At 38.8% G+C, this 13,865-nt stretch overlaps 1 protein-coding gene across 1 annotated transcript in view; it reads right to left on the minus strand.

The window, feature by feature from the left end:
* Positions 1-3,916: 3,916 nt before the first annotated feature.
* The window catches only part of ACBD3 (acyl-CoA binding domain containing 3), a 40,223-nt gene continuing 30,274 nt past the window's right edge, over positions 3,917-13,865 (minus strand). The window contains exons 7-8 of the mRNA XM_012187925.5: positions 12,001-12,285; positions 3,917-8,317 (exon numbers count right to left, since the gene is read on the minus strand). Coding sequence (XP_012043315.4) covers positions 8,106-8,317; positions 12,001-12,285 — 497 coding nt within the window. The 3' untranslated portion in view covers positions 3,917-8,105. The remainder of the gene's footprint in view (positions 8,318-12,000; positions 12,286-13,865) is intronic.

Consider the following 13,865-nt stretch of genomic DNA (forward strand, 5'->3'; position numbering starts at 1 on the left):
GATAAGGGTTTAATATCCAGGATTCAGAACAAACTCTTAAAACTCAGACACAAAAGACAAACAACTCAGTTTAAAAATGGGCAATGGAGGGACTTTCCTGGTGGTCCAGTGGTTAAGATTTCGCCTTCCAATGCAGGGGCTGTGGGCTCCATCCCCAGTCAGGGAGCTAAGATCACACATGCCTCACGGCCAAAAACCAAAAACAGAAAGTAGAAGCAATACTGTAACAAATTCAATAAAGACTTAAAAAAAAAAAAAAAAAGAGGGCAATGGACCTGAATACACCTTTCTCCAAAGAAGATACAGAAATGGCTAACAAGTACTTAAAAGAGATAACCAACATCACTGGTCATTAATAGAATACAAATTTCAAAACCACCGTGAAATACTACTTCACATCCACTACGATGGCCTTAAAGAAAAAAGAAAAGAGAGGTTGTGGGGAAACAGGAACTCTCACGTGTTGTTGGTGGGAATGTTAAATGGTACCGCCACTGCAGGAAACAAATGTGGCAGTTCCTTAAGAAGTTAAAATTCTCGTGTGATGCAGCCATTCTCCTCCTATATACCCAAAAGAACCAAAAATATTCAAATAGATACTCGTTCACAAATGTTCATAACAACATTATTCACAACAGCCAAAAGGTCCATCAACAAGTGAAGAGATAAACGGTGGTATATCCATACAATGGATTAGCATTCAGCCATAAAAAACACTGAAGTACTTGATATATCCCATATATAACTCGGATGAACATTGAAAACACGCTTTGTGAAAGACACAAAGCATCACATATTGTATGATTCCTTATATATGAAATATCTACCAGGCAAATCCATAGAGACAGAATGGATTAGTGGTTGTCAAGCTAAAGGGATGGGAGGAGCAGAGAATGGGCTCATTTTTTAACAGCTATGTGTGTTCTTCTGGGCAGATGGAAAAATTTTAGAGGCACTGGCTGCACACTCTAAGCATCACTGAATCACACATTTTAAAATGATTACATGTCACTGAATTGTATACTTTACAACGACATACATATTTATAAAGAAGAGTAAAGCTATTGTGTATTTTTTTGTTGTTGACAACCAGTGCTTTTAATTACATTTTAAAACAGCATTCTGAGCTCTGCCTATGGCTCAGTGGAGACTAAGAAGCGTGAAGCAGCCAGGCTATTATGTATTGATAGATTATGAAAGTAAATTTTTAAGTTGAAAAAGCTGTCGAGTATATACAGTAGGGGAGAATTTATAAATATGTACTTATTTACTTGGTTTTACAGAACACAAATGAAACTTGTAATACTGCTTGCCGTCAGAGAGCAAGGTGAGTGGCTGGCGACAAGGTAGAAGTATTTTTTACATAAGCTTGTACCTATGTATTGTTGTACCTTTTGTATTTTGAACCATGTAAATGCATTAATATTTTAAAAAAAACTAAGAAAAATAAAATTAACATGGAAAAGCGAAGCACAAAGCTAATCAAAACAATTTTGAAAATTAAGGGGAGATGGGACCTTCACTCTCTCAGATATTTAGACTGTGTAAGACTAGACCAAAAAACAAATAGAGAAAGGTCCCCAAACAGACAAATACACTCACAGTATGAATACATACATATGTTTTGTCTCTATGTATCAGACTTATATAAACAAATAAATATAAAAATTCACACAGGGTAACTAGTCTATGAAAGATAGTAGAATAATCTTAGTTATCCCTATAGAAAAATAAAGCAGTAATTCCTGCTGCTGCTGCTGCTAAGTCGCTTCAGTTGTGGCCGACTCTGAGACCCCAGAGATGGCAGCCCACCAGACTCCCCCAACCCTGGGATTCTCCAGGCAAGAACACTGGAGTGGGTTGCCATTTCCTTCTCCAATGCATGAGAGTGAAAGTGAAGTCACTCAGTCGTGTCCAACTCCTAGCGACCTCATGGACTGCAGCCCATCAGGCTCCTCCATCCATGGGATTTGCCAGGCAAGAGTACTGGAGTGGGGTGCCATTGCCTTCTCCGAGTAACTCCTGCCTCACACCAAAAATAAATTTCATGTGTACTTGAGACACAAAACACATTTTAAAGAGAATCTTTATAGCCTCTGGGCTAAGGAAAACGTCTTAAAGTGGATATAGAAAACACAAACCATGAAAGTTTAATAAATTTAAAGTAAAAATTTCTAAATAGTAAAAGCACAAGATAAAGGATATAAATATGCACTTCATAAATGGCCAGTAACATAAAGAGATGCTTATCCTCACTGGTTATTAAGGACATGCAGTTAAACCACACATAAGGTTTTAGTTTTACCTCCATCCAATTGGTAAAATACCAAAATCTGACAATTGTCACTAAAGATGTGGAACAAAGACACCTTTTTATATTGCTTTTGGGAATTTAAATTGACACAATCATTTGAAGAATAATTTCACATCATCTAGAATAGTTGCAGAATAGTTGCAGATTCATGCAGCTTAAGACTTAATTCTATTTCTTGATATATACATAAGAAACTGTTGCATATGAGTATAAACAGACACATACAAGAATGTTTATAGTAGTGGAAACCTGAGAACAACCCTAAATATCCAAAAGCAGGAGAATGACTCCATGGTGTTATATAGTATCCACATGACGAATTTCTCTCAGCATAGAGCTATATGAAGCTAATCACTAAAATAAAATGCAGATCAGAAAAAATAAACTATCCAATGATATCATTTTATATAAAATCAAAAGCATTCTGCAAAAGCAAACTATTTTGGCAACCAAACCTTTCCGGCAACACACAATAATTATAAAAGTCATATGGAATGATAAACACCAAAATTAGAATTATAATTATCTCTGGGAGCAAGAAAGAGGAATGGTAATCACGCAAGGTACACAGGGCTCAACTCTTTCATTCATGTTTTATTACTTTGGCAAGATCTGAGGCAAATAAGGTAAAAGGGCACATGTGACCAAAGGGGGTTGTAGCTACATGAGTACTCATATTATGTTCTATACTTTAATGTACACTAGAATTGTATCATAACTGAAAATGAGAAAAAAAGATCAGAAGGAAGATTCCCAAATGATAACTATTATTTCCTGGTTGTAGGTTTATAGTTTTATTCTTTTCCCCTATGCATACTGTCTAAATCTTCTATAATAAATGAGTATGGCATTTATAATGGAAAAAAAAAATCAACGAAAGTTATATACTTTTAAACTCACCTGGTAAATTCAAGACTGCTAACTGTCCACTAGAATCCATTTCTTTTTCCTAATAACCACAGACAAGAGTGCCCAGCAAGAGACATTGCAGCTAGAGGAGGCCATGTAACTAAGTACTTGCTAATGGAAGATGATCCAGGAAATAAGGGTTTTGCCCTTCAAATTAGGCATGAGTCCCATCCCCCTCCCCTGGCTGAATCAGGAATGTGATCCCTGCAAGCCTGAGTCAGCCATGCACACAGAAACAAGACCGTCCCTCAGGACAACGGAGCACTAACATTAAGAATCTGGGGCTCTGGGAATGCTGGAGCCCACCTGCCTGGCAACATCTGCCTTCTCTGGCCTGTTTGAGATAGCAAACTATCTTTCTTGAACTACTTTATTTTTGAGTCTCTATTGCCCCAGATTAGCCAGTATTCTAATTAATAATGGCAGGAAAGACAACTTAAAGGTTGTACCTTCCATTTCTTCTCTTTAAGTTACCATTTAAGAACAAAGAACTGTCTTTTAGAAAGGCCATCTAAAAACTATATTAACAAATCAGTGGCTGAATCTCTACCAATTAATCTAGAAATTAATGAAGTATTCCAATGTAAATCCCCAATAAGACTTTTTCATGAAATACAACCACCTAAAGATTAAATTCATATGGAAGAAAGGTGCAAAAATAGCCAAGAAAAACTATCAAAAGAACAGAGGAGATTTACCATGTATCAAAATGTATTTTAAAACTATAGTATAGTATAGTATTAGCACACAAATGGCCAAATAGATAAATGGAACAGAATTCAGAAACAAACTCATATATATATGGAAATAACCAAAACATAAAGGAAAAAACTCAATAAAACTGACAACATAGTTTATAACATCTACGACCAAACAGACACATACACACAAAAAAACCCACCATAAACAAAATTAACAACCCAGCAATAAACTGAGAGAAAACACTTAGATATAATGTATGATCAGTATATAAACTGTATTTTTAAATGCTAATAAATCAATATAAAATTACCCAGTTGAAAATGGGTAAAGGATATAAACAGGCAATTTATAGAAGAGGAAATACATATAAGCAATAAAAATAGATGCTTAATCTTACTAGTTAACTGGGAAATACACAAAATTTCATTTTTCCCCATCAGATTAACCAAAATTAAGTCTGATAAAAGAGAAAAAAGCAGTATTCTCATACATTACCAACCTTAGTGTATTAGAGGGGAAAGTAGTCAACCACTTGGAAGCACCATTGGTAGGGTCTATTAAAATTAAAAATGCACAAAATTTATCCAGCAATTCCACTACTTGGTATCTACTCTTGAAAAAGTGATGCACATTTGCAGAGACATATAAAAGAGTGTTCACTGGAACATCATTTATAATAAAAAGTTGGAAGTAACTGAAAAACGTTCACTAACAAAAAACAGCGAGAGTCACTCCAGAGCACACACGGCAGGCTGAGAGAACACAGGAGACCCATACTAAACCACAGGAAACCTTCTCCAAACACAACCTGAAAAAATAAGCTGCAAAGTGTAGACCGTTTGGAAACATGTTTACATTTCTGTATTTTGCCATGCTCCCCTTTCAAAAAAGTCATGTTATCTGTCATATTAATGATCTTAGAAAAGGGTAAAAATTGTTATAATTGTACAGATATGCCAGACAGGTTTAAAAAAAATCAGCAACTGTGACCGAATTTGTACTTGCTCTTTTCAGAAACAGGTAAGTCACCAGTTCACTGCAGGGCTGACCTGAGCCACCACACACAAGCTTTCAGCACAGATGAGTAACTGCTGTTTATACTTTACCTACGTTTGGACTGCCTGAGTCCAAATGCCAATGTCAGTTCTGGAAATGCCATCCACTTAGTTTTCTGGTGCAAAATTAAGTACCCTAATCAATTCACACCTTACAAGTGGCATGTCAACTAACAAAAATAGAGTCAGTGCCTCCATCTTTAATTATAAAACAAATCAGGTAACATAGTAAGCATCTGAAAAGTGTAACCTACTCAAAGGTGTTGAAGTAATGATTAACTTGGTCTTAAAAGACTCTCAGTAAGAAAGCTGAAGAACCCTAGGCAAATGTATGGAGAAGCCAGTCCAATACGGGCTCATAGACGTTTTTATGGTCAAGGCTCTCTGCAGCATGGTTTCCAAGATGTGCTCACGTATCAACAACTCTCTTTAACTGTTCCATGATCTGCCTTCATGGTAGCAACAAACTACACAGGGGGAAAAAAAAAGGTGGTAACCACCTCAGTGAGCGTCTCCAAATTTCCAAAGCGGAAAAAAACCTTAATGTCCAAGTCTCCTGACATTTCAGTGGGGTCATTTTAAGAACAGCCTGTGGCATTTCACATCACACTGACTGTGGCATGCCTCGCACTGCTGCTTCCCCAGGCGCTGCACCTAAGGAGACACTTTAAAGTAGCATGTTCCGTCTTCAAGGAGTATGCTATACCAACAGTTTGACAGGGGAAATATAGTAAGTCATTTAAATTACAAGTCGGTTGTCTTCCCTTCCATCAAGAAATCTAGGGATTCCCTAGTGGTTCAGATGGTGAGCATTCTGCAGGCAGTGCAGGAGACCTGGGTTCGATCCTGGGATGGGATGCCACTTGCTCCAGTGTTCTTGCCTGGAGAAAACCATGGACAGAGAAGCCTCATGGGTTACAGTCCATGGAGTTACAAAGAGTCGGATACGACTAAGCAACTAACACTTTCACAAGCTACAGGACACTTTCGAAACAAAAGTCTGAAAAACTGTTAACCCATTTTAACAAACTAGGGTAATCCACAGCAGAAACAAAATAATCAGCCAACAATAGTTTGTTATTGTTTAACTTTTTAAAACAGACCATTTAAAACATTTCTTTTCCTCCTACCCAAATGATGAAATACAGAACTGAAGCTTCAAAGAATAACTATATTAATGAAACATCAACAAGTTACAGATAAACATTTTAATTGATTAAATATATTATTTTTAAGGTCTTTTGGAAATCGCACTTGTAATATTCTATTCGACAGCCAAAGGCAATAAAAAAAGTTTAAAACCAAAAATGTTCTGACATGAACATGTGACAGGAATTGCTGCTATGTGAAGTAACATACACTGCTCCCAGGAACAATATTTTTAGAGAATAATTCATCTTAACATGTGTAAGGACAAATCTGTAATCAAAGGCTGGAAGAAATATATATTAGTGCCTGCTTTTTAAAAGTTTATTTTACATTTTAAATACAGTATTTTCTCATTTAAAAAAAAAAAAGCCAGGAGGTACCTAACCCCATGGTTTCTATACCATATACACAAGAGCTGATGGACAATGGGACAAACCTTCTGAGTGTAACAAAATGAACACCTATAAACTGGGACTACTGAATTCAAATTAAAAAACACAAATTAAGCACTGCTTAGGAGAAAATAATCCAGTTTCCGAACAACCAAAAGAGAACAGAGTTAGATATGTACAAAACCAGGTATTAAAAAACAACCAAAAAAAATGCAGCACACAAAAAAAACAAACAGCCCCTTATGTAGTGAACTGTGTATACCGCAGCAAGGAAACCCTCCTACAAGAAGTGATTTACGATCAAAAATTTTTAAAGTCTAAGTATTTCAGTAACAACATATAATAACAACATTATGTGTATATTGCCATCTTTGTAATTTTCTATCTATACCATCCTTCTGAAAACAAGAATCTCTAGTCAATCACTTACACAAATTTGAGGCAATTAATCCATATTTGTTTCTAGTAAGGAAAACAAAGATGTACCTCCTTCCATCAGTGAAGACATAATACAGATTAAAGCTATAAAAAAATTTAAGCATGGCCATATGCATTTCCAATTCTTTCTATTAAGTAATTCCCAACTGGGATCATGTAGGATATGTGCCTAAGTAGTATCAAATCAAAAGAAAATGGACTATCTCTGGCAGTGATTTCCATATTAGTGCAATGTTATTCACCATACACTGAATTATATTTAAATGAACTTATATATTTTAATTCAGTAGGTGTCAATTTGTTTACAAAATCCCTAACTATATGCTTGTGTAGAAAACAGTTTTAACTTGAGATGCTCAAAAAAAAGCTAAATAAAGGTAAATCAAGACAAAAATGAATTCCTTTTTTTGCTTTGCTACTGGTAGCATACATACCAGATGAGGAGAAAAGGGCCAAGGGTTTGTGGAGGCTTGCTAATTTGCTAAGATGGATGTTTTCAGTGTTCTATGTGTCTTGATACTTCAATTATCAATTAGGTTTGAACATTCTATATTAAGATTATTCAGAAAATAATTATCTGTAACATAGCTCTGAACTAAACAGCAGTACCCAAAGCAAAACAATCTGGGTCACTCAGACTAAGATCAAATTGAGGCAATTTCTTTTCTATTATCATCTGTGACACCTTAAGTTTCAAAAATGGTGACCTTGGATGAAAGTGAGATGTACCTCATGTAGACTATTACAGGACTTCAAATCAGAGGGCACTGTAAAGAACTATGGGCTCTCAGAAAACACATAGAGCAGGCAGCAATGGACTAGCCATCAGCCAGGTGGGGTCAATGTTGAGCTGTTTTATTTTGGAGACTTTGAAAGATTTAACACGTAGCTCGTGTAACATCAGCATCCACTCGTGACTCTGCTGGTCAGCACCGAAGGGCTGGATGAGTCTGAGGAGTCCCTTTAACCCCAAAGTACTAACGCTCAAGAGTTTCAAGGAAATCCTGATTCCCAGCAAGAGTCCCAACCCATGAGACCAAAATCAACAGGGTAAACACTGACTGCAATGCTCCACAAAAGTCAAAGAAATTTCCAAATTAAATGCCATCTTCTGCTCAACCCTAGACTCCAGACTCTGTAACAACTTTATCTAGTATAATAGACTCTGTAGTAGACTGACTTTGACCTCCACAAAGAGTAGGAGTTGTCAAACTTGAGGAGGTAGACTCCTCTCCCTGGATACTGGTGGCTGCCGGCGTACACCTCCTCATGACAGTCCCGCCGGTACACAGGCACAATCTCATCCAGCATGGGCTTGTTGGCATTCTTTTTGGCCTTCTCTTCAGGACTGATGTTCTCTGTGAAAGAAAACAGAGACACGTCAGAGTGAAGAGACTTAGGAAAAGCACACGTCTGCCTCAGGCATTTTAAGCTCCATCCTTTCTTTGAGAAATTGCTCATTAGGAATTCTCTCAATCTATTCTACAACTTATGGGCATGTGAATGTGTACTGATTCCTTCTTGTATCTGAGCAGCTGCTATGTACCAAGCACAGCACTTTCTGGGCCCTGGGAGCCCAGTGGCAAGCATCTGGTGGCGGCAGCAGTCAACAGCCTCCCTCCCTCTGTACTTGAACCACTGTTCCCCTTCCACATCCCCCTCACTGTTCCCCTTCCACATCCACTCAGTTCCTAACTCCTCCCAACAGGTAGGGCATCATTCATCTGAGTAAGACCACGGAAAATGCTGCTGTGACCCTCTTCTTCCCAACAATATGGACGTCCTCTCTTGTTTTGGGAATGGGGAGAAGGGAGCTTATGAGGACTATTATTTTCTACTGATCTTAAATACAAAGAGAGAGGATGCTATTTTCTTAAATAAAATGAGAAAGACAGAAAAGAGGTAGACATTCAGAGAAAATTCAATCACTTTCACTAGGCCTGTCTAACCCAAAATAGGCTTTGATTCTAGGTTTGCCCCAGGTTAACAGTTTTTTGAACTGTAATGATATGAGGTTAGGAAAAAAAGACCTGCAGAAACCTGTAGGAATGAGAACTTATGAACCAGCTGAAAGTCTTAGTTTAACATAGTCATATAAACAGCCTCAAGGAAAACTGTTGTTGTTTTTAGTCTCTTTTGAGACCCCATGGACTATAGCCTGCCACACTCCTCTGTCCATAGGATTTCCCAGGCGGGACTACTGGAGTGGGTTGCCATTTTCTCCTCCAGGGGATCTTCCTGACCCAGGGTTGAGCCTGCATCTCCTGTATTGACAGGCAGATTTGTTACTACTGAGCCACCAGGGAAGCCCCTCAAGGAAAACATATCAAGGGAATATTTAGCATAGATTTTTAAAGACTTTCAGGTTTGCAATATGGCAGAATGAATTACAGGCACATGAGTCAATTATATGATGACTGTCAATGGTCACTATTAGGAATTTAAACCAGGAAGGTCTAAGAAACTCTCAGCCGAGAGGAGCTTAAGGAGACTTGTTACTACAATGCGGCATCCTGGACGGGATCCTGAAACATTCAGAAAAACTAAGGAAATCTGAAGAAATATGGACTTTAGTTAATAACATATCAACACTGGTTCATTAGCTAAGATGAATATAGCATGGGACAAGGTAAGATGTTAACAATAGGGAAAAACTGGGTTTCAGAACTCTTTGTACCATCTCTTGCAATATTTCTGTAAATTTAAAGCTATTCTAAAATAAAAAGTTTATTCAACAATAGTAGATGACAAATAGGCCCAATTGCTATTTTATCATAGCAATACTACTTAAAATTAAATGTCCTTCATTTGCAAATGAGAGATATAAGTCGTTCTAAGTAGACACTATTGCCCATAAGGATATCCATGAAATAGATTACTGGGCCCATTAATTCAGGATCCAAATTTTGCTCAAAAATCTACAAAATTAAAGGTTATTAGGACAGATGAAAGATGCATCCTTCTTCAATCTAAGCAAAGACTTGGGACCTAGAAACAATCAAGTGGAGAATTATAGCAGAAGGATGGATTATCCATCATGTTTTCCTCAGAGAAAACAAACTCCTCCATCTTTCAAGACCTAATGAAGAAAAACTAAAACAACAAACAAAAAACTGGACTCTGCTTCCACCTTAAACCAAGCTGAAAGGACCCCACACAAAACAAAATACAAAATGTGGATAAGACCTGGCAGCACAGCAGCCTCCATAAGGAGGCACGTGGCAAACAGAACCATTTTGAGTTAAATCTTCACTGCTGTTACTTTTTTTTTTTTTTTTGGGGGGGGGGGGGGGCGTGGCTCTGGCATGTGGCTTGTGGGATTCTCAGTTCCCTGGCCTGAACCTGGACCATGGCAGTGAAAGCCCAGACTCCTAACTACTAGGCCACTGAGGAACTCCCCTCACCGTTGTTACAAGTGCAGAGGCTTCAATGGGTCAGTTTTAGTTGCAAATCACGTTACAGGTAATCATGACGGGTAATGCCACTTTCCATTTGAGGCTATCATATATTAGTGCAAAGGTCAAAGATGTCTAGCTTCTCACCTTGAGTGAGGCACTGAACCCTAGCCATTTTGATCAGTGCTCTTCCCAACAGCAATAACACAATGATAATCAGCTGAGGGGTCAGACTACGAAGTATCCTGCTTTAAAAGCTCTCAAGCTTACAAACCAGGAGAAATAGATTACTTCAACCCACTTAATAGAGAATTCTCTTATTATTCACAAAGCTCTTTAAAAATACAGTAATTTGCATATACTAAAAGCTCCCCTTCCCAAGCATGTGCAAATCACCTGATTGTAAGGGGTCCCCGTGTGCATCAGAAAGACTAGTAAAGGGCTCAGTCCTGTCCTGATGCTGCTGAGGGGCACCTGAGACAACAGAAGTGGCGCCTGCCCTGCACACTCAGGTCTCTCTGGTTTCTTTTTTCTCCCTACTTTGACATTTTTTGGTCTGGTTCAGTCAGCAGTATTCACGTGCAATGCTCTCCCTTGCTGGTGATACTCAGAATAAAGACTGCTGAAAACAAAATGCTAAAAGAGAAAGCAGCTCCTAAATGACACTGGCCCATGTGTGTGTGTTGCCAGACACGACCTGAAGGGGCTCAGAGTATCTTGGTGATATAACCGAATCACCAAGATTCAGCTTGTCTATCAAAAGCGGACTGAACTTTTAGCCTCCCTCCATGTACCTTCAACAACTACCTCTTTAAACGTATCCCAGTGTAGTCTCTGTGATTACCTACACTCTTCAATATGCAGTTCATTTATAAGTCACCTGAAAGGTTAGTTACGGTCAAGAACTGAAGGTGCTTTCCCATTCTCCCAGTCAGGGCACTCCTTCCATATTACTCAATCAAGTCAATAAATATTTAAGTACTTATTAGGTGGATACCAAAGCTCTGTGTTCTAACTTTTCTGGATAATAACAAAATTAAGAAGACTACTTTCTCAATCAGTAAGCAATACATTTTACAACCTACTTCCTAGACCAAGATAGTTGTTTTTGGTTACACAAGACATGCGGGATCTTAGTTCCCCAACCAAGTATTCAACCTGTGCCCCTTGCCTTGGAAGCCTGAATCACCAGGGAAGTCCCAACATCAAGACAGCTGAGACGGTCACTGGAAACATTTGATTTTGTCTAGTTAGAGAAAATACATCTTAGAATAACAACCTAAAAAGCTGATATCAGAAATATAAATTCCAGAGTTGGGAGAATTTCTTGCTTGCTCTTTTATAATTTTTCAAAATGACCTTGCATATTTGGCTTTTCAACACACACGGCTGAAAAGTGTAACAGCATTCAGAAAGCAGTAACATAAACTGTCAAACAGACTTCCCTGGCATTCATAACAATTCAGGCCTCAATCACTCAGGAGGCTAGCTTCTCTCACAATCTTTTCAGCCCAAGGTCCCACCACTGAAACCTTTGATCCCTGTCCAGGAAGTTAATCAGGAAGCATGAGGTTGGCTGACATCAGAACTGCTACCATTTCTGCAAATGCACAACCCAGCTACTGAACATGGACCAATGGCTCTACCTTCCTCCTCCTCGTCGTCATCACTGGACTCACTGACATGCACGCTGACAGCAGTGTTCGGAGAGTCTGTCCATTCAAAATATACCCCAAACCCAATGTCATAATTGTCTGTAGCAAATTCCCAAAAGAGATACGATCCCTCTTCATGGGTGGGTACTCGAACAGTGACTACTTCTCCTCGGCCCACTGTAATCACGGAATCCGCATCCTGCCGAATCTTCTCTTTAAAGTCTTTGATCTGGGGTCGTGTCCACATGGATGGAGCTGCGATTACTGGAAGAGATTCTAAAGGCAACAGGAATTACAAAGGATAAAAAGGATGAGCCTTCACTTGTAGGCAACAATACCTACATAGGACCACCTGCCCAGCCACGTGCAGGCACCAAGTGCAGTCTGGTCTACCTTAGATTGAGGACTTTAAAAGCCTCCCCATGGAATTCTCCCCCCAAATTCCTATATTTAATAATACCACAGGTATTCAGAAGTCAACGTCCCGTTTTAAGTAACAAATGCAAACCATATTCTTAACAAGGATTTTTTTCCAGTACTCTAACTGCATGTGGGCATGGAAGAACGACCTTGGAAACTTCCTAGCTGGAAACAGGGAAACATTCAAACAGAGAGAGATCTGGACTTGAAATAAATTCATTTTTGGATGTGAACAAATGCTGGGCTTTGACAGACTCTGTCAGAAAAAAAAGTCTTGACCTTGGAGTAAACCAAAGCTCTAAGGGAGGGGTTACTCTAAGGAAACTCAGAGAAAAACTTGGATAGGAATGGAACTGCTAGCAACTGAGGAAAAATGGGTAATGTCTTGTTACTGAGAAATCTCTATGTGCACTCAACAGGTTTTCCAGAGTTATTCAGAGCCTTTGACAAAAGATTTATTTGAAAATACTGGCAAACTCTTAATAGGAAAAAAAGGGAAGAGAGGAATTAATCAAGGTATTTCAAGGTCTTTTCTGCAACTATTCTATTACTTGTTTTAAAAAGACAAGGAAACCAACTTTCTTATGAACTATACTACCATCATCTCTGATCAGTCACTGAAATGGTCTCTTATTCCTTCTTACTTGGGAACTGGTACTCTTGATTCAGACCTCTCAGCTTAAGTGTCCCTTCCCCAGGAAAACCTCTGGTAATCTTAACTAGCTTGTATCTCCATATTATGTGCTTTCACACTGTAATGGACTTTTCTCTCCACACAGTACTTACCAAAGCCACAATTTGCATTGTATGTGTGTTATTTTGCTTCACCCCTGTAGCCCAACACCCAGAAAATCTGGAACCAATTGTTGAATGAATAAATGAGCTGCCCGTGAAAAGGTAAGTAGACCTTTGAAAATCTAAATTATCTTACTGGTAACATGGTACTTCTGTCTCAAAAAATATACTGTGAACATATGGTAAAGAGCCTACAAGATGGCACCCAGTGATCCTCACCATAGGTATTCATGTACTTGTAAAGTCACCACTAAAAATTCACCAGGACCAACAGAATACGGCAACAGTACTGACGTATTCCTTCCAAAGCCAGGGCAGGAAGGACACTGCCACTCTTGCTCTGTTTCCCTCTGCATCATGCTCTCTAGAGGAAGCCAGCCACTGTGTTGAGAACACTCAAGCAGCCCTTTAGAGAGGCTCCATGGGGCAAGGAATTGAGGTCCTCCTGCAAATGGCCAGCATGAACTTGCCAGTCATGTGAGGGAACCACTTTGGAAGCAGTCTCTAGTCCCAGTCAAGCCTTCACATGAGGCTTGACCTCATAAGAGGTCAACACCATAACCTCATAAGAGACCAGAACCACCATCACTCAGTTAGTGTGTGTGTGTTTGAGTCTCTCGGTCGTGTCTGACTCTTTGCGA

This window comes from Ovis aries, chromosome 12, assembly GCF_016772045.2.
Source record: "Ovis aries strain OAR_USU_Benz2616 breed Rambouillet chromosome 12, ARS-UI_Ramb_v3.0, whole genome shotgun sequence".
Classification (NCBI taxonomy): Eukaryota; Metazoa; Chordata; class Mammalia; order Artiodactyla; family Bovidae; genus Ovis; species Ovis aries.